This window comes from Equus przewalskii, chromosome 25 (assembly GCF_037783145.1).
Source record: "Equus przewalskii isolate Varuska chromosome 25, EquPr2, whole genome shotgun sequence".
NCBI lineage: Eukaryota > Metazoa > Chordata > Mammalia > Perissodactyla > Equidae > Equus > Equus przewalskii.
In genome coordinates this window covers 41,326,037-41,350,689 of record NC_091855.1, presented here as the reverse complement: position 1 = coordinate 41,350,689, position 24,653 = coordinate 41,326,037, and the positions used below count along the sequence as shown (strand labels likewise).

General features: G+C 42.9%; 1 protein-coding gene across 12 annotated transcripts in view; it reads right to left on the bottom strand.

Moving 5' to 3' along the window:
- Positions 1–24,653, bottom strand: part of EML1 (EMAP like 1) — a 166,918-nt gene that overhangs the window by 40,637 nt on the left and 101,628 nt on the right. For all 12 annotated transcript variants that reach the window (XM_070593255.1, XM_070593256.1, XM_070593260.1 and 9 more), the window contains 2 exons: positions 18,623–18,758; positions 6,758–6,892 (listed from right to left, as the gene is read on the bottom strand). In XM_070593255.1, coding sequence (XP_070449356.1) covers positions 6,758–6,892; positions 18,623–18,758 — 271 coding nt within the window. The remainder of the gene's footprint in view (positions 1–6,757; positions 6,893–18,622; positions 18,759–24,653) is intronic.

Here is a 24,653-nt window from a genome sequence, read left to right as displayed (position 1 = left end):
TAGGGTCATTTAGGAACCACCTATTAAAAATGTTTAGGAGTCACTGCAGACTTTTTTGGGGAGAAAAACTACTGCTTCATAGACATTTCCAACCAACACTTCCAGCTTAACGTGGCAGAGGGAGCGGAGACTGGGAAGTCAGCTGGATCTGCGTTCTGCTTGGGCAGATCCCTTCGTCTCTATACGCCTTAGTCTCCTCCCTCTACGAAACGGGAATAAAGCTGCTGTGAGGTATGAGGTATTGGCAGGATTAAATAAACCATGTGACAAAGTACCCAATACATCCTTACTTATTGAGATTACTTCCCTCTTCCTCCTAATGTCACTGACAAGAGCCTACCTACATTTCTGGACTCCTCATCTAACAGTCTCAAAACTAAAACAACATAAAGAATGTCAGCACTTGTTATTTTAACGTCTATTAAAAGGCAAATTACCCCATGGCCTGAAGAATGAAACAATTTTTTTCAGTAAAAAAAGATGCTTAATTGAAGTCACCTAATTTCCAGGATAAAATGTTGCAGAATGGAAAATGTGGTGTTACCATTCTCTACCAATAGGTGGCGCTGTTTACACAGTTCTTAAATTGCCACGGCTTTAAGGGCAACATAGAGCCTTTCATTCAGGCTACAAATATTTATTTAGCAGTTACTGTGTCCCAGGCACTGTGCAAAGCACTGGTGATACAAAGAACAATAAGCGACACAGCTTCTGCCCTCCCGAAGCTAGGGGCGTTGAGGGAGTGGGGAGGGAGCCACTTTTCCAGATAGTTAATGGCAGGAACAAGGCAGTCTGGAAGCGACCTATCTCAGACCAGAGGGCCAGGCGGGCTTCCCAGAGGAAGGGGCATCCCCAAGCGGGCTCCTGAAGGATAAGCTGGAGTTCCTCCAAACATGTCCAACCGTCCTTCCTGCCAAATTTCCAGACACATGCATATGTCACTCAGGAGAAGAGAAAAACCCTCCACTTAGGAAATGCTAGAAGGTACACTTCATTAGACTGTGCATTTGTCTGTGTGAGCCTTTTCTGTGTTTTATTTTATAACACAATAAAATGATGTTTCTAAATACGCTATCTTCTTACTTAGATTTGCATTTCTTTAATTAAGACTGAGTTTGGCCATCTTTTCCTTACTAACTGATGTTTGTAGTTCTCTCTCCGTGAACTACCTGTTCAGTTTTCCTTTCAGTTGACTGTCTTTTCTCACTGTTTGTGTTGCGTCCTGTGGAAATTAAGGAAACGGGCCCTTTCCAGTTGTGTGTGTCCTTAATGTTTGTTGAGAGAATGGATCTTTGTGTGCAAACCTCTCTCCTTCCCTCCGTGCCTTATGCTGTGCTCTGCACGCAGCAGGTGTTCAGTAAGAGAAGCAGCACTGTGGAAGTGAATAAAGAAGGTGATGGAAATGTTCAGCATTTCTGATTCCTCCCTTTCAGGCTGGGGTGAGGGCAGAAACAGGAGTTGGGGAATGCTGGAATGTCTCGAAGAAGAGAGGAGCTTCCTGACTGGGGAGTGGCTGTGCACACATCAGTGCCAGAACTTCAGGAGAGTGAAGTGCACAATCGCAGCTACCCCTTAGAGGGGCCGATGGTAGGCAAGCTCGCTGCTAAGGATCCCACAGACATGACCTTATTTAATCCTTCCAACAACCCTGGGAGGAACTGACTACTTGTAATGGCATGAGGAAAAGCCCAAAGAGATTAAGTAACTGTTGACAATCACACAACAAAAAGTGGCAGAGCTGGGATGAAAACTCGGCTATGCACACAACACCCCATTGTTTTAACCTTTCTTGTTACACTGATTGCGGTAAAAAGATTCATTCAACAAACATTTTCTGAGTACCTACTGTGTGCTGGGCATTGTTCTAGATGTTGGGCTGGCCTGACTGGATTAGAAAAACCTTAGTGGTAACTGAATCTCCAACTGAAGTACGTTTGCCTAGATAAATGATGTTCCACACCTGAAATAATGCGGTAAGAGCATATTTAATGACACAAAGACATGCTTTACTGCAAATGAAAAAGAGGGTTACAAAACATATGCAGGAGAATATGATCTTTGTCAAAATTACACACTACACACGTACAGCACTCTAGGAAAAAAGTCTAGATGGAAATGTAACAAAATGTTAGCTGTGAGTTCTCTGAGTGGTGAGATTAGAGGTGATTTTCATTTCCTCTTTTTTGTACATCCGGGTTTCCTAAAACACATGTTACTAGTATAATAAATAAAAGGGAAGAGATCTTGCTGAGAAAAGTGAGAGCGGTGCCAGATAGGCATGGATATCACGCCAGGCCCAAAAGAGGGTGAGGACCTGGGAGATGGAGGACCTTGAGGCCCAGGCTGAGGACTCAGATTCAGATGGCACCATCAGTGATGCCAAAGAAAAAGAAAACCTAACCTGAGCCTTGAGGATGTCCAGGTGTCACTCAAAAGACTATTTCATCGAATGCTAGAGCCTTAGGCAGGATGGAGCTCAGAGTGTCCAGCTCAGGATTCTGGACCTTGGAGTCTAGATAAAACGGCCGGTTCAGGTTGTGCAACACAAAAGGGCATCTAAGGGAACACTCTCACGTGGTAGACATCTTCACTATTTTGAAGTTTTTTTATTTGTTGACTCCAAAGATGGGCAGTTTTATGTGTGTTACAAAAAGTTATCCAGCAGATGGCCAAAACATTTCTTGTTCTATCAAAATCATCCCATTAAGACAACTTTTTGATGGAAACAAAGTGCCTTGCTTACATAGTTGATATATTTCATTCCCGTAAGACTTATGAAAAAGGAATCAGTTTGACAATTGAAACACTTTATCCGTCTAGTAAGATCTAACATAAACTGTGCATTCTAAATAGCAGCTGTTTTTCCATCTGATATAAAACACTTTTTTTTAATTAAAAAAATTCCTTATTGTATTAGAATACTGGCTACATTAGATAGTAGAATGTTACTGTCGATTCCCGATTTCAATTTAATATTCAATTTAATAAGTACTTCATTATGACACAAATCACTACATAATTGTTAATATTAATTTACCATCAATATTACAATAAAGTAAATATTACATTGCCATATATTGCTTTAGTTCTTATGGAAGTTTTGTCAGTGCAAAGATTAAGTGCTGTTAAAATTTTGTGGCTTGTTACAAGTAAAGTATTTTAAAATATTCTAAGATAAAAGTCTGTAACGTCACAAGAAAGACTGTCAAATCTAGCGACCATTTCCAAAGAAAACGAGATATGGGAGCAAGAAGACTGCAACTATCATAAAGAATTCGATTTCTATGAGAGAAAAATGTGATTATTTTAAAATAAATTAGTGTATCTTAGAAAATGTGAATGTTTAGGACCTCAAAAACACTATTACTTCATGTTCAACAATAAGATTTGTACAGTCTATGCGGAGTGGCTTCATATTTGATGTAATTATTATTATTGAGAAATACATATGTGGTGTGGAATTGTTTTCTTTGAGTAAGAGGAGCCTTTTTAAACTTTTTGCAGAAGTGCCCTGTGTGCTAACGACAGCTTTGCACATGGTGCATGGTAATTGTGAGCTTTAGAGCAAATAGTCTGTGATCGATACAAGTTCAAGCACTGCCATGTGTGAATGACTTGCTTATTCTACAAACCAGGACAGATCCAGCCACCCCTCGAGCACCAGCACCCTCCCTCACTGGCATTCTGATGAGCTTTCCTGGGCATCACACCCAGCTGCAGACCAGCTTTCTGAAGTGACGTCAAAACCATGAGACCCACGAGGATTTACAATGCTTTATTCCTCCCACCCTTTTAGATTTTGCCAAAATCTGGGTTGTACTCACAGGACTGCATCACCTACATGGATGTAAGTTAACACGTGTCAGACCAGAAAAAAGACTTCAGACGTCATCTAATGTCCTCATCTTACAAATGAGGAGAAACCACAGTTCAGAATTTTGGAAAGTCTCACAAACCATTTTTCTCTGCTCCACACGGGCCTCACTTCATAACTAGTCTCACGACGATGATGCCCATTACTGAGTGCCAAGCACTATGCTGGGTGTTTTCCTACCAGTTAGCTCATTGATAAGAGTCAAGGGAATTAGGCATAAAATCCCTAATTCACAGAGGAAAAACTGAGGCTGGGAGAAGTTAAGTGGCAGAACTGGCTTACAAACCCAGCTCTTTCTTTTACTCTAGAGCCTATGCCTTTTCCATTACGTCTTGCTGCCTACAGTAACCAAACAAGGATGATCTCTTAAAATGTAAGATAGCATCCTGGAACTGAGGACAAACATAAGCCAGCATCCTGGAACCATGGACAAATGGAAGCCAGCATCTTAGAACCAAGGACAAATGGAAGCCAGCATCCTGGAACCATAGACAAATGAAAGCCAGCATCCTGGAACCATGGACAAATGAAAGCCAGCATCCTGGAACCATAGACAAATGAAAGCCAGCATCCTGGAACCATGGACAAATGGAAGCCAGCATCCTGGAACTATGGACAAATGGAAGCCAGCATCCTGGAACCACGGACAAATGGAAGCCAGCATCTTAGAACCAAGGACAAATGGAAGCCAGCATCCTGGAACCACGGACAAATGGAAGCCAGCATCTTAGAACCAAGGACTAATGGAAGCCAGCATCCTGGAACCACGGACAAATGGAAGCCAGCATCCTGGAACCACAGACAAATGGAAGCCAGCATCTTAGAACCAAGGACAAATGGAAGCCAGCATCCTGGAACCATGGACAAATGGAAGCCAGCATCCTGGAACCAAGGACAAACGGTAGCCAGCATGCTGGAACCATGGACAAATACTAGTGAACGATGGGGAGTAGACCACCTATCTTGAGACCAACAAATAACCGTAAGGTGTAAGAGGAATTACATCGGGGCCACCTCCTCGTCCCTTTCTTTGCATGCTTCAAGTCCCGAAGACTGGGCATAGGTCAGCGAGGCTCTAGCTCTGCTTTGGTGCCAGGTCAGGGCAGCCAAGAGCGGGCTGCTCACATGGCATTGGAGAGGAAGAATCGAGGAAAAGGGCCAGGCAGCGACTGCATCACCAACTTCACCTTCACTTCCATCGCTTCTTTCTGTTTGAGTTACTGCTGCTGTTACTCGCAAGGGCCCCCAGAGGTGTCTGTCAGTACCAGCAACTACCTAAGAGAAGGGAGGGACTCTCTCTCTGAAACTCCCTAGATGTGTCAAGTCAGCCCGTTCGGTGCTGCGTTGGCCTCAACTATGTCTGCGTTCTGATGAGACAAAGAATTTACTTTTAAATGGACATGTTTAGTTGCTTGAATTATTTTTAGAAAATGATTAGTAAATTTTCCCAGTCCCTCATTTCCAAATCAAAATTTCCTACTGCGGCGTTTAAAAAAAAAACCCTTTGTAAATATGCCTTATGGAAATATTTACCCAGCCCATTTACCAAAGCCATAGGATTTAAAAGATAAAACAGATCTGGAGTTTGCACAATGCAGATCCTTTCTGGAAATTTTTAATAAAAATCAGATGTGCAGAGAAGGAGCCAAGTTTTTAAGAACTGCCAAGATCTAGACATTTCAGGTCAACTTCCAAATTTACCCTGAATTCAGAGAAGCCTAAAGACCACACCGACTCTCCCAGGACTCACGCTCTGTTGCCAGTGTAACCACTTGGCCTTATTTCCAAGGTATTATCACCCAATTAGCATAATCTTCTGATAAGAAGCACTAATAGTCTAAATTAGGAGACAGAGCCCCATGTCAGTGGTTTCTGAGATCGCCTGACCTGCTAGAGGTGTGAGAAGTGGCATCTTTTCTACAAAAGCTATCTTTTAGCAATAACACTGAAAAAGAGTTTAAGCTTCCTTTACAGGACTGAATCAGAATGGATTTACAAACTTGGAATTTTTACAGCCCGTGGGTTGGAGTCAATTGCTTTATGACTCAGCCTTCTCCTTACATGAACATTTGGAAAAAAAAAAAAACACAAAAAACTAAACACAAGTTTAGCCAGTGAAGCTGAAGTTCCTTCCTAAGCCTTGCTCAATAGAGAGAATAAAATTAAAACACAACGTCTAAAAAGCGAGAATAAAGTACAACGTTAGGTAGATATACACAGAGACACTGATCTCATCTACACGAGACATTCCTAAACAGAAAACAAGCCATTAAAATGCCAGGAATTAGCTTTCACTAATAAAATGTTACTATCAGTTTCATAGATATTTATCGTAATCCATTATAACTAACCTCAAAGAAAAATTCAAAATTAGAAGTAAATGTATTTCATGACACCAGAAAGGAAATGGTCTCTATTTCTGGCGCTAGCTCAATATTAGAAATAGTTTCCGACAAATCGTAAAATTACAACTTTTTACCAGTCTATCTTAGAAAATACTGACAAACTCGAACAATCCACTAAAAGGAATTTTAAAATGGCAGCAGGATGTCCTGGACATATAAAGGGCTCCACGTGGAAATTCAGAACGGCTTCCCACGGTCCATGTAGTTGGTATTGAGCACGTTCTCAGAACCACTTCTGCCCGTGCAAGAGTGCTGGGAGCGCAAGTTCTTTTTTCTGCCTGGACAGAAACTGGTGTGTGCTGTTACCAGCAGCTGCCTCCGTGGCTGATTTGCGCCCGCAATGGTCTCGGGAGAAGGCCTACGCGCCAGTGAGATCTCCTAGCTTGTGTGCATATGAGGGGATCTTCTGACTCATCTCTGGGGACAAGAGGCAACAAAATGTCTGCCTAGCAGGACCCAGGGATCAGACGCCCCTTACCTCTCACTGTTCTTTTTGCCGCTGGAAGAGCTGCTCGTGGATCCTGCGCGATTCCGGTTTCCTTTGGAATCCCCATAGCTTTCCCTTCGACCCCCAGGAGACACTCGTTCAGAAGAGCTGGTCCTTTTGATGGTACTAGAAGGGAGATGTAAATGACAATGAAAGCCTTAACGGAGTGATTTTATTTAACTGCTGAGTGTAAAAATATATACATGGAACATCCTATTTCCACGTGGACATTTGAAAGATAGTGGGCTCTAAATTCCTACCTATAGAGGTCAAAAAACTTTCTGGAATGGCACCTGGAATCAGTGCCTCTGCTCACTGCCTTTGTAACTGTGGCAATTAGTACAGTTCAAAGTCACAGGGGACATGGAAAGGTAAGACCCCCACTACTGTGTGAGAGCGCTCCAGCGGCTTAAGGGAAGTGACCCCGCCCTGAAGCAGGCTTCAGTCTAGCCCAGTGGTGCTCAGCCAGGGCTGACTGCCTCCCAAGGGACATTCAGCAATGGCTGGAGCATTTTTGGCTGTCACAATCAGGGGGAGAGGGCTGCTACTGGCATCTAGGCGGTAGAGGCCAGGGATGCTGCTCAACCCCCTATGATGCCCAGGACAGCCCCCACGGAAAAGAATGATCCAGCCCCAAATGTCAGTAGTGTTGATATTGAAGAACTCTGGTCTACAGGCACACATGGGACAAACACAAACAGCATGCCCCAGGTAATGACAGAAACAGTCCACCCTATGTAAGATGCCTTGTTCAGAGGTGGCGCCCATGCGAGCACTTACTTCCCTCTGCCTAACCAGGACTAGAGTGGTTGGCAGCCTGGGGGGGGGGGATGTCTGGGGGAGACTTCCTGAAGACTATGAATTTCCGGGAGAGAGAAAATGAGTGGCTGGAATGTGTTGTAATTACACAGCAGGGAAGAGCCTGCTGGAGGAAAAGGGATGCCGTGTACACAGGTAATTCCCAGGGCTGAGCGGGAAACAGCCAGGGCGGGGGCTGCAGGGCGATGGCTCTGCTCCTGGAGCACGTAACCGTATTGCAGGGATCCCTGTAAAGTTTATCTCATCAGTAGGCCACATGCTGCTTGAGATCCAATCTCATTTATCATTCTTGTGTACTCTGCAAGGCCTATACAGAAGCCTGATACATTTTATTAAGTGAAAGGATGAAATAAATGAATACATAAATGGGAGTGTCACACTTTGACCCTTCACGGGAAGAGACACGAGGTGCTTTAATTTAGCACCTGCTCTGTGGGGAAGAAAGACAGAGAGGGTGGGTGGTGGTGCTGCCACTCCAGGGCTGGGGCCACGGGAGGAGGCACCGACCAGCAAGGGTCTGGTCTGGACGCAGAGTCGAGGTGCCGGTGGGTGCGATGCAGGTCTCCAGCCCTGCAGCCTGTGAACGGGCTCAGGACAGGAGCTGTGCCGCTGGTGCCCTGAACCACGGATGTGGAGGAAATCGCCAGGTGAGGAAGAGGAGAAGATGAGAATGAAAAGAATCCCCAGGAAAAGAGGAATTTTTTAAGACGTGGGTTGAGCAACTGCCACGGGAGCCTGAGGTAGCAGAGAAACCTGGAGAGGCTGGGAAAGGAGGAAATGAGGAGGGGGTGGTGGGAGGAGACAAGAGAAAATGTGCGAGGACTTGTTAAAGCTGCTGGATGCTACAGAGAGAGGATGAGAGGGGAGGTGAGGGGAGGACCATGATCAAGAAGTCTCAGGTGGCTTCAGTGAGCACTGCTTCCGGGGCAGGTGGGAGACGGAACCAAACTTCAGTCAGGAGGAAAGAGGAACTTGTGACAGCAAGACTAGTGTCCCTGGGCTGAGTGTCAGTGCCCTCATTTCTCATCAGTAGATGACATGGGACGTGGGAAGGCCTCACACATGGAGGGTCCTGCTGTCTCTAGCCACTGCTCCTCTTAGTAACCACCACTCTCTCTTCCTTTCTTCTCTTTTTCCTCCTTGTCTATTCATTCCTTCAGGCCAACTTTCAGTCCCTTTTCCTTTGTAACTTCCAATTATTAAGTAAATAATCTCTTAGCCTTGTTTTTAAAAACCGCAGAGTGTACTGGCTTTTGAAAAACCATCTCACTCTTTGAGTCAGCGAACATACATAAAATGACCATAATCATGATGATTTGAATATACTTTTTGCTAACTGAGGAAGCTCTGAATTTACAGCACCAGAATTTTACAGCTGGGATTTGCCTGGGTGTGCCTTAAGGTTAAAATGGGAACTCTCAGAACACTCAATTTGGAGACAAGGAAATTATAGATCTTGGGAGAGCTTTACATTTCTGAAATTTGGGACTGAAGTCTAAAAGTTATAGAAACCCTTTGTGCTTAAAGTTCAAGATCTTCCAACAACAAAAAACACCAAGCTAATGTATCTTAGCGGGCTCTCTCTCTGCTGAACATCTAGCACAAGGCTCTGACGCACACGCGGCCCGGGCAGCTGGCAGTCCTGGGAGTGGGGCCACTGGGAGCATCGCCTCCAGGGTGTCCTTGCGGGAGTTCACGGCAAGTTCACGGCAATTTAAAGACTTGTATAAAGCACCCTTAAAGAGGTGAAAAACCATGGCTGTGAATCAATTATATCAAACATTAACCCATTTTCTAATAATTAACACTCAATCTGGTGGCTGGAAGAGTTAACAGGGACATCAGTGACAGCAGCAGTGGCAGCAACAGTTCACTTACACTGAGGCCTCTGCATTTTAAGCATATTATTTAATTTAAACCTCACAAATCCCCCGCAAAAGTATCACTATCCCTATTTTACAGATTAGGAAGCAAATTCAGGGACAGAGCAAGTCACCAGAGGTGACTTCACCCCTTGCTCTCTCTACTGGGCTTCCTAATGAAGGCCACCGGCAATTGATGAAACACGGGAGGACAGCAGCTTTAAGGACATGTTGAACCTCTAAAAATCTAATCAATGTCAATAACTAATACAGTTCCATGATTGAGGCGTGATCAGCAGCAGATGTTGGCTAAGAGCTCTAAGCTACTGTGTTAAAGGGAAGTAAAGTACTGCAGAAGCCGCTGGGGTTACCGAGCGAGCCCAAGCAGCCCTCACCTGGATGCGGATCTATGCACTTTGCATGCACTGAGAGGACTCAGAGACCTGTATAATCTATGTGCAAGAGGCACGGAAACAAAGCAGAATAACGTAAGAGCAATAATCAAAGCGTGGAAAAACCGTTCGGTAAACTTCAATAAATTACAGCACACACACCACACAGCAAAATGGAAAAACATCTTGGTTCGCATATACAGACTCGGGCATCATCCATCACAGCTCTTTCAAGATATCTGTCATTCACACATTTGCATTAAAATGTTAAGCTTTTTTGTAAATCTACTATTGTCGTATACATGGAAAAAACAAGACATTTCCTTTTGAGAGCCAAGAGCTCTTATGAATTAAAGAGGATTTACTAGGACTAAGAAGGAAGGACAGAAAATAAAGCTTGAAGACAAACATTCGCAGCTGAAGGGCAGCCGGAGGGAGCAGTACTGTGTACTCACTGCGAGGCGTCTCCTTAAATATCCAGCGGGGAATATCAAAGAAGGTATGTTCCCTCTGGACAGCGTGAAAAATAATGCTCTCGGTTTTGAAAGTGGCAGAAGTACTGGCTTGTGAGAGACCGTACAATAGTGTACTACATTTTTTAGTGCTTAAGGCAAGTAAAGTATTTTTGGTGTACAAATGCACGGGTACCATCATTTCTTCTTTTCCCTTCTGTTGTCTACCCCTACTCCCAAACCCAAAACCCCCTAAGTTCTACAAATATAGTCATAACAAGGTTTCGGTCACAATGACGGACCGCATACACGACAGTGGTCCCGTGAGGTCAGTCCCATACAGCCTAGGTTTGTAGCAGGCTGCATCATCTAGGTTTGTGTAAGTGCACTCTATGATGGTCGCACAACGACGACATCGCCTAACGATGCATTTCTTGGAACGGGCTCCCATCATTAAGTGATGCCCGTGTGACGGTTCCTGCCATTACATTACATAAGCATTCATGGTTTTTGCCAATTTAAACTAAATTTTAGACATCATAAAATTTCTGTGATGGAGACAGCTGACCAGAAGAGCGGCAATCTTTCTTCTTATAGTTAGAGAGTAACTTTAAGCATAATAAGCTACAATTATGTCTTTCTTTCATTATGTGATTTGGAATCAAGAATTCATTTTCCAAAATTTTGCAAAAAGATCCCAAGCTTTCACAATCAAGAAAACAGATATCTCACAGGTAGCTCTTATGCATAACCAGGGATTTTCTGATGACGTTGTTTGTCATGACGGCTGGGGGAACCAACGCTGCAGTAAAACAATTACTCACTCATTAGGCATCGACCCTTCACTGGGCTGCGCTGTGCTGAGCACTGGGGAATCAACATGGGACCAGGACCAACGCGGCTTTTGTCTTGCAAGTTATGAGATAACTCTGACAGACAGAGACCGTGCACTTCAACAGGTAAGAAACGCTCCTGTCTTTCACTGTCTAAAGACATCTTTGTGGCAAAACCCAAGTCATTTCCTAAGAACGCTGATGGTCTCAGAGAATCTGATAGGTCAAAAGAAGGTTTTTTTCTACCTTATGAAGCCAACTGCCTGAGCTCAGAGAGACCTGCATAACTTCTGACAAAGGGGTGGGTGCCAGTTCGTCTTCCTCTGGTCACACAACACTCCCATCTCTATTTGGCTACTGAGAGCAGACTCGAAACATGAATTGCACACCTATATTTCAACGGCTCTCAGTGATAAATATATTAGGAACAAAAATAAAAGAACAACTAAAAGCAGATTTTGTTTTTCCACTGTTTAAATCATGTACACGACCAGCACTGACTCTGGTGCATTTACAAACGCTGTATTTCTAATACAAGTGGTTCTATTTTTCCAAAGGACTGTCAGCTGTTTGTTTGGAAGCAATAGCTGTTTACCATCCGATCGTACACTTGGAGCAGAGCATCTTTAAAATAATGCTCTCTTTTTGTACCAGTTTTGTTCGTCTGTTCTCCCTCCTTCCCACTCTCCCTATTGTAAAGCTCCACTGAGGAGCGGGAAGAATGAGTGATTGTCTCTGATTTGAGCCACTGGCAATGCTGTTCCATCGTCAGCTTCAGCATCCCCACTGAGCAAGGTACGACCTACAACGTCTTCCCCAGATTTTCTGCCTTTTTTCTTTTGACTAATGGAAACAAAGCTTTTCCCAAGGATTCCAAATCAGGCCCCCGGTCGAAGTCTTAATTGGCAACACAAAGCACAACCACTGGGTGCTGGACAGTTTCCAAAGAGGATTTTGTTCTTAAGCACTAGGCTGAAAAACCCCAGAGAAGAGAAGATAAACATATACCATCCATACCCCAAGGATGCCCTCCCTCAGTGCATTTGGAACTCCGATTACAGAAAAATTCCGACATGATTGTACACATATTTGAGATGGCTGGGAAGTTATTTTAATCCTAATATTCATAATGCCCAGCTTGCTTCTTTCTGTTTTCAAAATTCCCTCCTAATGAGACATCTCTAGGAACCTCACCGTGGAGTAACAACTAGATGCTACTGTTTGGGTTTCTGACTTCCAAGTGGATGGAGACTCACATCCATGGACGTTCATAAGAGCCAGAGAAACAAAATAAATGAATCACTGCGTTCTAAATCGAAAACGAAGAGGCTTGGACACTCAGTCTAGAAAACCATGGATTTCCAGTTGGCTGCTAGACTTTAGCTTATCAGCTGAATCAAGCTGATTGTTTTGTAAATTAAAAAAAAAGTCTACAGAGGACTAGAATATTTCTAGAAGGAAGGTTACTATTTAATATAAACACATACACACACATACATGATGGCTACTAGTAATCTTCCTTCCTGCCTGCCTGCCTTCCTTCTCTCCCTCCCTCCTTCCTTTCCTCCTAATGCTACTGAGAGCCATCACTGCCCCTGTGCCCTTTCATATATGGCTGACAAGGGGGCAGAGGACCCAGGCCTCTGCTCACAGCAACCTTGTTAATGGGCAGTTGTGTCTTTTGGACGTGCATTGTGCCAGGAATCTCTCTGAGAGACCTCTCCCTCCTGACTGCCACTCCTGACAGCACTCACAGTGGTGTCTTAGAACATCACTGCTTCTAACAAGCAGTATACAGATGGGTGGAGCACACAAGAAGGACGATTTCCAAATGGGAATCACATCAAGCACTTTTATGAGCAGATGTAAGTGCTGACCCGGAAACCTTTGTGGGAAGCAGCGCAGCATAGCGAAAGGGGTGTGAGCTCTGGACTCAGACCAGCTGAGTTGGAGCCCATGTTCCCCACTCTTCAGCTGTGGGACCCTGGCAATGTTACTTCACTTCTCTGAGCCTCGGTTTTCCCATTGGCAAAATAGGGATGATAAAATCTACCTTGCAAGGCTGTTTTGAGGATTAGTGATAATGGTATTGAAAACCTGGCACTTGGTAGGCATTATTATCATCAAAAATGATTTCTACCATCATCATTGATTTAAAGAGGGCTGAAGTGCCCACTAATGCCTCCTTGTCTTTTCACATCCTGTGGAAAAGTATCGATTAGATTCTACAGCACAGCCTGACTCCTGCGGTCAGTTTCAGAAATCTCATCTCCAGCCTTAATCCGACCCTGAATAAATATTTCAAATACTTGAACTCAAAACACAATTTGCCCAGAATTCTAACAATCGTGCCAAACAATCCTGCGAGGTCTAAGAAAACCATAAAAAGTCTATTAAGTGAAGGGCAGGATTGTACGACACCAAAGACCAAACAGAGAAACTCCTACAAAATCAGAGAGCAAGAATGCTGGACATAAATTCTCATGAAGTGAACTGAAAGCTAGGAATTCTATCTACATTTCAATTTTGTTTTTTCAAGTTTGGCACCTGAGCTAACATCTGTTGTCAATCTTCTTTCTTTCTCCTTCTTCTCCCCAAAGCCCCCTGGCACATAGATCTATGTTCTAGCTGTAGGTCCTTCTAGTTGTGCTATGTGGGACGCCACCTCAGCACGGCTTGATGAGTGGTGCCATGTCCGCAGCCAGGATCTGAACCCGCAAAACCCTGGGCCACCAAAGTGGAGCGCGTGAACTTAACCACTGGGCCCCAGCACTGGGTGCACATGTCAATTTTTACTTTTATTTTTTTGCTCTGAAAAAATTTTTGCTTTTATTTAAATTCCAAATATATGGTATGAATTATAAAATTCTATTTTCTTCAAGAATAAAGGAAAAGAATCTCATTTTTTCACTGTTTGCTGCTTTAAAAAGTCAATCTTGAAATTAAACAACTTGCTCTTAAATAACCAATAAATCAAAGAAGAAAACACAAGAGAATTTAGAAAAAATCTAGAGACAAATGAAAACAAAACAAAAAAAATACTAAAACTTACAGGATGCAACAAAAGCAGTACTAAGAGGGAAGTTTACAGCTCTAAACACTTATATTAAAAAGAAGAAAGATCTCAAATCAACAACCTAACTTTATATCTCAAGGAACTAGAAAAAGAAAAACAAACTAAACCAAAAGTTAGCAGAAGTAAAGACACAATAAAGATTAGAGCAGAGGTAAGTGAAATAGAGAACAGAAAAACAATAGAAAAAATCAATGAAACCAAGAGTTGTTTTTCTTTTTTTGAAAAGATCAATAAAATTGATAAATCTTCAGCTAGACTAACTAAGAATGAAAGAGAGAAAACTCAACTAAAATTAGACATGAAAAATGGGACATTACAACTTGATGTCACAAAAATAAAAAAGATTATAAGAGACTGCTATGAACAAATATATGCCAACAAATTGGATAACTTAGAGGAAATGGATAAATTCCTAGATACATAGGACCTACCAAGACTGAATTATAAAGAAATAAAAACTCTTAACAGATCTATAATTGGAAGGAGATTGAAGGAGTAATCAAAAATCTCCCAACAAGGAAAAGCCCAGGACTAGATGGCATCACTGGAAAATTCTACCAAACATTTAAAGAGGAATTAACATGAATCCTCTTCAAACTCTTCCGAAGAATTGAAGGGGGGTGAATACTTCCAATTCATTCTATGGACCAGCATTACTCTGATACTAAAACCAGACAAAGAGATAACAAGAAAAACTATACACCAACATCCTTGATGAACACTGATACAAAAATCCTCGACAAAATACTATCAAACTGAATTCAACGATACATTAAAAGAATTATACATCATGACCAATTGGGATTTGCACCTGGAAGGCAAGGGTGGTTCAACATATGAAAGTCAATCAATGCAATACACCACATTAACAGAACGAAGGACAAACATCACATGATCATCTCAAGTGATGCAGACAAAGCACTTGACAAAATTCAACACCCTGTCATGTTAAAAACACTCAACAAGTTAAAAATAGAAGGAAACTACCTTAACATAATAAAAGCCATGTATGAAAAGCCCACAGCTAACATCATATTCAACAGTGAAAGACTAAAAGCTTTTCCTCTAAGATCATGAACAAGGCAAGGATGCCCACTTTCAAGACTTCTATTCAACATAGAAGTCCTAGCCAGTGCAATTAGACAAGAAACAGAAATAAATGGCATCCAAATTGGAAAGGAAGAAGTAAAACAATCTCTGTTTGCAGATCACATGATCTTACACATAGAAAACCCTAAAGATTCCACGCACAAAAATCTTAAAACTAATAGATAATTTCAGCAAAGTTGCAGGATACAAAAATCAACACACAAAAATCAGTTGCATTTTTATAAATTAACAATGACTAATCCAAAAGGAAATTAAGAAGATAATCCCATTTGCTATAGCATCCAAAAAGATAAAATACTTAAGAATACACTTAACCAAGGAGGTGAAAGACAACTACAAAACATTGCTAAAAGAAATAAAAGACATAAATAACTGGAAATGCATCCCATGTTCACAGATTGGAAGACTCAATATTGTTAAAATGTCTATATCACCAAAGGTGATCTATAGATTTAATGCAATTTCTATCAAAATCCCAATGGAGGGGCCAGCCCTGTGGCCGAGTGGTTAAGTTCGTGTGCTCTGCTTTGGTGGCCCAGGGTTCGGATCCTGGTGAGGACATGGCACCACTCATTAGGCCATGTTGAGGTGGCGTCCCACATGCCACAACTAGAATGATCCACAACTAGAATATACAACTATGTACTGGGGGGATTGGGGGAGGAAAAAAAAAAATCCCAATGGAATTTTTTGCAGAAATAGAAAAAAACCATCCCCAAATTCATAAGGAATCTCAAGGGGCCCCAAATAGCCAAAACAACCTTGAAAAAGAAGAACAAAGTTGAAGGTTTCACACTTCCTGATTTGAAAACATACTACAAAATAACAGTATTCAAGATGGTGTGCTATCTTTTTGGCATACAGACAGATAATATAGACCAATGGAACAGAATAGAGAGCCCAGAAAATAAACCCTTGCATATATGGCCAAATGACTTTTGATAAGGGTGCCAAGACTACAGAATGGGGAAAAGATAGGCTTTTCAACAAATGGGGTAGAGAAAACTGGATATCCACATGCAAAAGAATGAAGTTGGATCCTAACTTTACAACATATACAAAAATTAACTCAAAATGGATTAAAGATCTAAGCATAAGATTTAAAACTATAACAGTCCCAGAAGAAAACATAGGGGAAAAGCTTCAGGGAACTGAATTTGACAATGATTTCTTGGATAGGACATCAAAAGCAAAAATAGACAAATGGGACTATCAAACTGAAAAACTGTGCCTCAAAGGAAACAATCAGTAGAGTGAAAAGGCAACAGATCCAATGGGGGAAAATGTTGGCAAACCATAGATCTGATACAGAGTTCATAGTCAGAATACATAAGGAACCTCTACAATTCAACAACAATAAGAACAAAATGAATAACCTGATTGAAAAATAGGCAAAGAACTTGAAGAAACATTTCTCCAAAGAAGAATACAAATGGCCAACAAGCACATGGAAAGATGCTCAATATCACCACTCATAACAGAAACGCAAATCAAAACCACATGAGATATCATATACCTCACACCCATTAGGATGGCCACAATCAAAGGAACAGAAAATAAGTGCTGGTGAGGATGAGGCAAAATTGGAACCCTCGTGCACTGTTGGTGGGAATGTAAAATGGTGCAGCCATTATGGAAAACGTTATGGAGGTTCCTCAAACAATTAAAAATACTATTACCATATAACCCAGCAAATCCACTTCTGAGTATATATCCGAAAGAATTCAAAGCAGGATTTTGAAGAGATGTTTGCACACTCATGTTCACTGCAGCATTATTCACAATACCCAAGAGGTGGAAGCAACCCAAATACCCATCAATAGATGAACAGATAAAGAAAATGTGGTATATGCACACAACAAAATATTATGCGGCCTTAAAAAAGAAAACAATCCTGTCACATGCTACAAAAGGGATGAAGCTTGAGGATATGATGCTAAGCAAATAAGCCAGCCACAAAAGGACAAATACTGTATAATTCCACTCCCATGAAGTATATAATGTAATCAAAAACATAGAGACAGAAAGGAAAAAGATGGTTGCCCAGGGCTGGAGGGAGGAATTAAGGTTTATTGGGTAGAGAGTTTCAATTTTACAAGACGAAGAATTTATAGAGATCCACACAACAATGTGAATATACTTAACACCACTGAACCGGACACTTCAAAACGATTAAGATGGTAAATTTCACGTTGTGCTGTTTTTACCACTGTAAAAAGAAAGTCATAACAGATGGCAACCTAAATCTTAAAAGAAAGTTAGTCTTGTCAATCTTACAACATCTAGATGAATAAAAGCCGACATCTACTGCTGCTAATTAGGATCCAGAGGTCATTTTGCGTTGATTACAAATCAATAATTCAAACAAGGTATGAAAATGAGGCCAAGAATTTTCATTTGAAAGTTCTAAAAAGCCCTGCAAAATCAATTTTCTTGACTTTCATAAACAATAAGTGCATGAAACTCTATCTGATGAAACACAATGAAAATGTGCTTGGTGAAGGATAGGCCATTATGTATAAACACTATGTATTTAAAAGATAAGACGGGATCGCTACCTCTTCATTCCGCGTCACGACCCAACACCAAATCTCACAAGCCCGCTGGGTCTCCCCGGCGCACGGCAGGGCACCTTCACACCCCGTGCACAGAAGGCACTTAGTATTCTAATGAGCTCTACAAGTCCTTATAACAAGCCCGTGAGGCACTGTTGCAGAAGAATTTCTTTAAGGCTTTCTGTGCTAAATTACATCAGGTATTTAATTTTCCAGAACCTAAAAATTTCGAAAAGTGGCCTGACATATATAAAATTTTAATACGACAATTATGAGATTATAGAAAAGTTAAGAGCAAACTATGCTTTGATAGACATCAGTATCTGGAACTCCACTGTTAGGCACAATTTAAAAGTATGAGCTTATCCAAATTTTATAGATAAAAATTGAAGCTCGGCAAAAATTTAAGTGTGGCAATCTGAACTTTGCTATGTGCCAAGTACAGACCTTGGAACAGCTTATTCATTTCTGCCTCGTTTAGACTCCCATTCTTTATTTCAAAAAGAACTTTAAGTAAAAGTACAAAACAGCACAATGTGGTTTTAGCTAATGAGATTTCAAAGACAATATGATTAAATCTAAAAAAAGCAGAAGAATAAACCTATATGGTTTCCATTATGGCAACACACCAAACATTGTACTTTTACAAGCTTTAACTCAGATGAGAAGTTGTAAAGTGTCATATAAAAAGTAATACTTGTTTTACAACCTGAGATGGAGCTGCTCTGAGAGTTCCTTGAAGGCACCTCCCGCCTACCTTTTGGTTGCTGCGTGCACAGCGGTTTCTTTCCTGGCCCCCGAGGGGGATGGCAGGGAGCCGCTGGGTCTCTTTGGTAACACGGTGCCATTGTTGACGGTGGGTCTTAAAGGCAAGGTCTGCACCAGCGGTCTCGCTGTAAGACAAGCAGAGAAGGAAGTGAGAACTTTTCCCTTTGTCAAAATAACTCTTTACAGAACTTAAGACACGTAGAAAGAGAAAGGACGTCAATTTTAAAATGCTAGCAGAATTGACAGAGGTGCAAAGACAATTCAATGGAGATTTTCAACAAATGATGCTGGAACAACGAACCTACACGCCAACTTCACACCTTACACAAAAACTAACTCAAAATGGACCACAGACCGAAGTGTAAAATGTAAAACTATAAAACTTCCAAAAGAAAACAGGAGAAAGTCTGTGTGACCTTGGGTTCAGTGGTGAGCTTTTAGATACAACAGCAAAAGCACAATCCATGAAAGAAAAAATTGATAGCTTAGAGCTCATTAAAATTTTAAAAACTTTTGTTCTGGTTAAGATATTGTTAAGAGGATGAAAGCATAAGTCATAGACTGGGAGAAAATATTTGCAAATCACATATCTGATAAAGAAATTATATACAGAATATAAAAAGAACTCTTAAAAACTCAACAGTAAGAAAATAAACAGCCCAATTAAAAAAATGGGCAAAAGATCTGAATAGACACCCCATCAAAGAATATATACAGATGGCAAATAAGCATATGAAAAGATGCTCAACATCTTTTGTCATTAGCGAAATGCAAATTAAAACAATAATGAGATATCTCTGTATACCTATTAGGGTGGCTAAAATCCAAAAAACAGACAAAATACCAATTGCTGGCCAGGGTGCAGAGCCACAGGAGTACTCACTCGTTGCTGGCGGGAATGCAAAATGGTACAGCCACTTTGGAAGGCAGCGTGGAAGTTGCTAAATATAGTTTTACCATATAATCCAGTAATTGTGTGACACTAGGTATTTACCCAACTGATTTGAAAACTCATGTCTACACAAAACCTGCATTTGATATTTACAGCAACTTTATTCATAATCGCCAAACACTGGAAGCAACAAAGATGTCTGTCAATTGGCGAGTGGATAAACAAACTGTGGTTCATCCACACAGTGGAATATGATTCTGTGAACCAATCCATGCAACAACATCGACGAGTCTTAAATCCATACTGCTGAGGGCAAGGAGCCAGTCTGAAAGGCACTCCGTATGATTCCATTTCCATGACGTGCTATAAAAGGGGAAACTCTAGAGAGAAAAACCAGAGATGAGTGGTTGCCAGAGGTTGATGGGGGATGGTGTTTGAACAGGTGATGCATAAGAGATTTTTTAGGCTGGTAAAACTATTCTGTATGACACTGTGGTGGCGGATATGTGACACCATGCATTTGTCAAAACCGACAGACTCTTACAGCACAAAGAGTGAAACTTAATGTATGCAAATAAAAATCATTTAGGAGATGGGGAACCTCATGATGGAACGCAGACTGTGACAAAAAAAAATCTAACCATTTTACAAATATATGACAGAACCTCATGGAAGCGGGTGGAGAGGAAAATGCTGCCTTAATTTTGGAAATGAGCAGAGACTGCGAGACTACAAAAGGAGCTGCACATAAGCACTGTGTTCTAGTTAGTGCAGTTGCTTCCCGTGGGGGTAGGGGTTAACAATTCGGAAATCACCATACACGAATACCAGAACTGAACCATTAAGTCAATGCGCGGAGGATGGCAGGGGCCAGGTTCCTCACTGTTGGAGAGGGAGGTGATAGACAAGCGAGGGGGCGGGGCTAGAATGAACCGGATGGTGTGGAGTAGAGTAGGAGACATCAGCATGAAGTCATGTTTAGCTTGATATGGCTAAGACGTAAAATTACAGATATGCACATATACGCAAGCCAGTGCTGGGGGTCTAGTGGTTAAGACGCGACACTCTCACCGCTGCGGCACACCTGTCGGTTGTCCTACGGTGGTGACTGCATGTTATTGTGATGCTGAAAGCTATGCCACTGGGATTTTAAACCCCAGCAGGGTCATCCAGGTATCAGTGGAGCTTCCAGACTAGACAAACTAGGAGGAAGGACCTGGCCACCCACTTCAGAAAACATTGGCCATGAAAACTCTATGAATAGCAGCGTCTGATAGAGTGCCACAAGTGAGACGATGGTGCAGAAAGACTGGGCAGGGGTCTGCTCTGCTGCACACAGGGTCTTTAGGACTCGGAATAGACTCAACAGCACTAACAACAAAAAAACGTACACACAGGTTAGTACAAACACATATATTCCTAGCTCTGTCTGCTGAGAGAGCCTAAAGGAATGATGCCCAGTGCCCACCCCTTGTTTTCTAACACCATCTACAACAAAAGGAACCAGGGCTCCTTGGTGAAATGGGGCAGGGAATACATACGAGCCTGCAGCATCTTGTAGTGCCAGAAAGTAAAGAAGTGCTCAAAAAACAACTACAAAACCCAAAAACTCTATATTGATGGGGGCAAGTGAAAGGAACCCTGGAGCCAACTGAAAGAGCTCCAATGGCCAAAGCAGGACAATTTGAGCAACAGAATAAAGTGGCCTTGGATTACAGCCCAAAGTATAAAATAAAAATCCATGAGTCCACATTGATATAAATAAATGAGTAAATAACTAAATGGGAGAGAAGAGATCAATCTCCCACGCAGAGTTGCAAACAATTATGTGGATACCTCGTCCTCAAGGAGGTGGAGCATAATCCTTCATCCTTAAGTGTGGGCTGCGCACAGTGACTTCCTTATAAACAGGACAGTATGGAAGAGGGGAGGGTCACTTCCCAGCAGAGGAACCTGACCCACTCTGCCGCAGCCTGGGGATCAAGGTCAACACCGACAGTGAGAAGTCATGTTGACGGCACGTACCCCTGAAAGGAGGTGATGAAAACGTCACTTTACCTCTACGGTCTTCCTCCCTAAAAACCACAACCCAAGTCTAACCATGAGAAAAACTCAAACTGAAGGACAGTCAATGAACCATATAACCAGGATTCCTCAAAACTGTCAAGGTCATCAAAAATAAGGAAAATCTGAGAAACTGGGCCTAAGCAGACAGGATGACTAAATAGAATCCTGGATGGGACCCTGGAACGAAAAAAGGACATGAGGGATAAACTAAGGAAATCCAAATAAAGTATGCCTTTAATTAAAACTAATGTATCAATATTGGTCCGTTGTTGTGACAACTGTGCCATTCGAATTGTATGTTAGTAACAGCAGAAGCTGAGTGTAGGGTGTACAGAACTGTCTGTACTAACAAGTTTTCTGTAAATCTAAAACTATTCTGAAATAAAAATTTATTAAAAAATGCTAGCAGAATTTAATTTATTTCGTTCATTACAGAATTAAATCTGCCTCAATTTAGGCTCTTAAAAACATTGCCAATGACAAAACTGCAAAGAATGCCAAATTTTTAGTACACTGACACTTTTCAGTCCCTAAGGTGGAGGCCCGGGCTTCCTTCTTTTTTTAATGTGAAGGAAAGTGGAAAAACCACAGTCAGTCCCCTCCGGCCAGAGCACGACACCCTCCACTCTTTCCACGATCTCTCTCTCCTCGTTTCGTGAGTACCTGCTCCACGTGTGGGCCTACCCAGAGCTGGGAGCTAACACTCCCCAGTGGAAACCCTGCAGTGCTAACACCAAAATTCTTAATCTTCTCTCGCACACACAATCTGCCTTCCTTGCTAAGGTCCCTTCTCTGCCGGGGCAGACCCTTCTCCCAAGTAGGAAGAAATACCATCTTCACCTCATCTCTACCTTCTCTCTCTACTTCACCTACCATTTCAGTCTCCATTATGTTTTTTTTTTTTAATACATGTACTGGATTAAACAGTGTCCCCCAAACTTCATGTCCACCCAGAACCTCAGAATGTGACCTTATTTGGAAATAGGGTCTTTGCATATATAATTAGTTAAGACGAGGTCATGCTGGATTAGGGTGGGCCCTAGATTCAATGACCAGTGTCCTTATAAGAAGCTCATGTGAAGGCACACAAGGAGGAGAATGCCAGCAAAGACAAGAGATTGGAGTGACGAGTCTATAAGCCAATGAGCACCAAGGATGGCTGGCGGCCACCAGAAGAGGAGACAGCGATGGAACCGTCTTCCCTCAGAGGCTCCAGAAGCAAGCGACCCTGCCAATACCTGGATTTCAGCCTGGTGATGTTGATTCCGGGCTTCTGGTCTCCAGAACCGCGAGAGAGTAAATTTCTGCTGTTTTAAGCCATGTAGTCTGAGGTAATTTGTTACGGCAACTCTAGAAAATGAGCACAACGTTGCTGGGTGTCCGCCCTTCCTTCTCACTATTGCTGTCTATCCAGCCGCTGCCCCAGCACAGCTCCTAGAACCGAGGATCGGTCTGAGGGCTCTGCCCAGGCTAATCTCCTTAAACCCTCTCGTCTTCATGTCCCTCGCTGACGATCCTGTACCACGTTAACAGTCGCCAAAACCAAGGTAAAATGGAATCACAGAAATGATAGCAGCCACTGAGTGCTTGGCGTCAGGCAGAGTGGAAACAACTTGAAATGCACCAGCTCGTCCAATCGGGACACGACACGTCTGGCCCGGCTCCCACCTCACAACCAGGCCAGGAGAAGGGAAGGGAGAGGGCAAGCTTCCTGATTCCTGGGCTGCCGCGCCTCCCCGCCGCTTTGCCACTCGTGATTTCGTTCTTTGATGGCCTCAGTGATCTGCTCTCCTTCTCTCCGTCCAACTGTATTTTTCCCACAGTGACCCCACTCTTCAGTGTCCACCACAGAAATAAACAAAACAACAGCAAACAAAAAAGTCCCAGCTCATTCCCCCCTCCTTAGCTTTGTTTCTGTCAGGTCTGCAAACCTGAGCGCAGCAGAATCCCCTGGAAGGCGGGTTAATGTACAGATCGCTGGGCCACACCCCCAGAGTTTCTGATTCACAAGGTCGGGGATGGGGCCTGAGAACGGGCACTCCTAACAAGTTCTCAGGCGATGCTGCCGCTGCTCCAGGGACCACTGTGGAGGACCACGGGTTCGTTCCACTCTCTTCTCGTTATTCCAGCCCTCCCCGGTGGCCCCTCGCTCTGACCTCGATTACCCAGTGTGTACCTCACAATCTAGCACCTGAGCAGACACTGTTGATTCAGGTGGGCGAGTCTTACTTTCCCAATTAGAGTGGGTGGTAGACGTCTGTGCTGGGGGTGTCGCCTAGACCTCTCTCCACACTCTGTCCACGTGCTTTTGAGTGGCTTGGACTCCACGCCCAGCTCCAGTTAGGCAGCCAGGCAGACTGCTCTGTCTCGTGGGCTGATAGCAGCACGGCTATCACCACTCCTGGGCCTGAGGGGTGGAGAGGAGGCAGCAGTTACCTGACCCTAATGGTAAAGAACTTGCTTTGGGAACAGCAGGGACATTTCGTGGAGGGACATGGCCAACCGGAGGGACCTCATGTGAAGGAGTCAAGGGAGTCAGCACTCTGACCTCACTCTCTCCCCTCCTTCTGATCGCCTGTTAGGGCTCCCCACTGCCCAAACCTGACTGGGAGGTAGAAGATAAGGGGCCTGTTGGTGTCGTTCACACGGGTCAGCCTCCAGGGCAGAGAGTTGGCTGCAGGAGGATGAAGAAAGGATCTGGAGGGACACACGGAAGATATGTGGCACCCAGCTCCTCCGGCACCAGGTCCAGGACCCTGCCTCCCACATACACACGCCCGCCAAACCAGGCTGGGGAGCCGCCTCTGTGCTCCCGCAGTCCTTGTCTTTGCCTTTGCCGCGGTCATCACACTCAGAGCCCTGTATCGCTGTCGTCTGTGTGTTCGCCTGTCTACTCCATCGATGGCAGGCTCCTTGAAGGTGGCACCTGCTACGAAGCCTACACACAGCAGGTAGTCACCAAGCATTTGTTGACTGGACTACGTTAAATTTCAATAACAGAAACCCCGTTTCAAAGAGAAGGCATTATGTTGCCATTTTGGAGTCACTGTTGAGCTTGTTA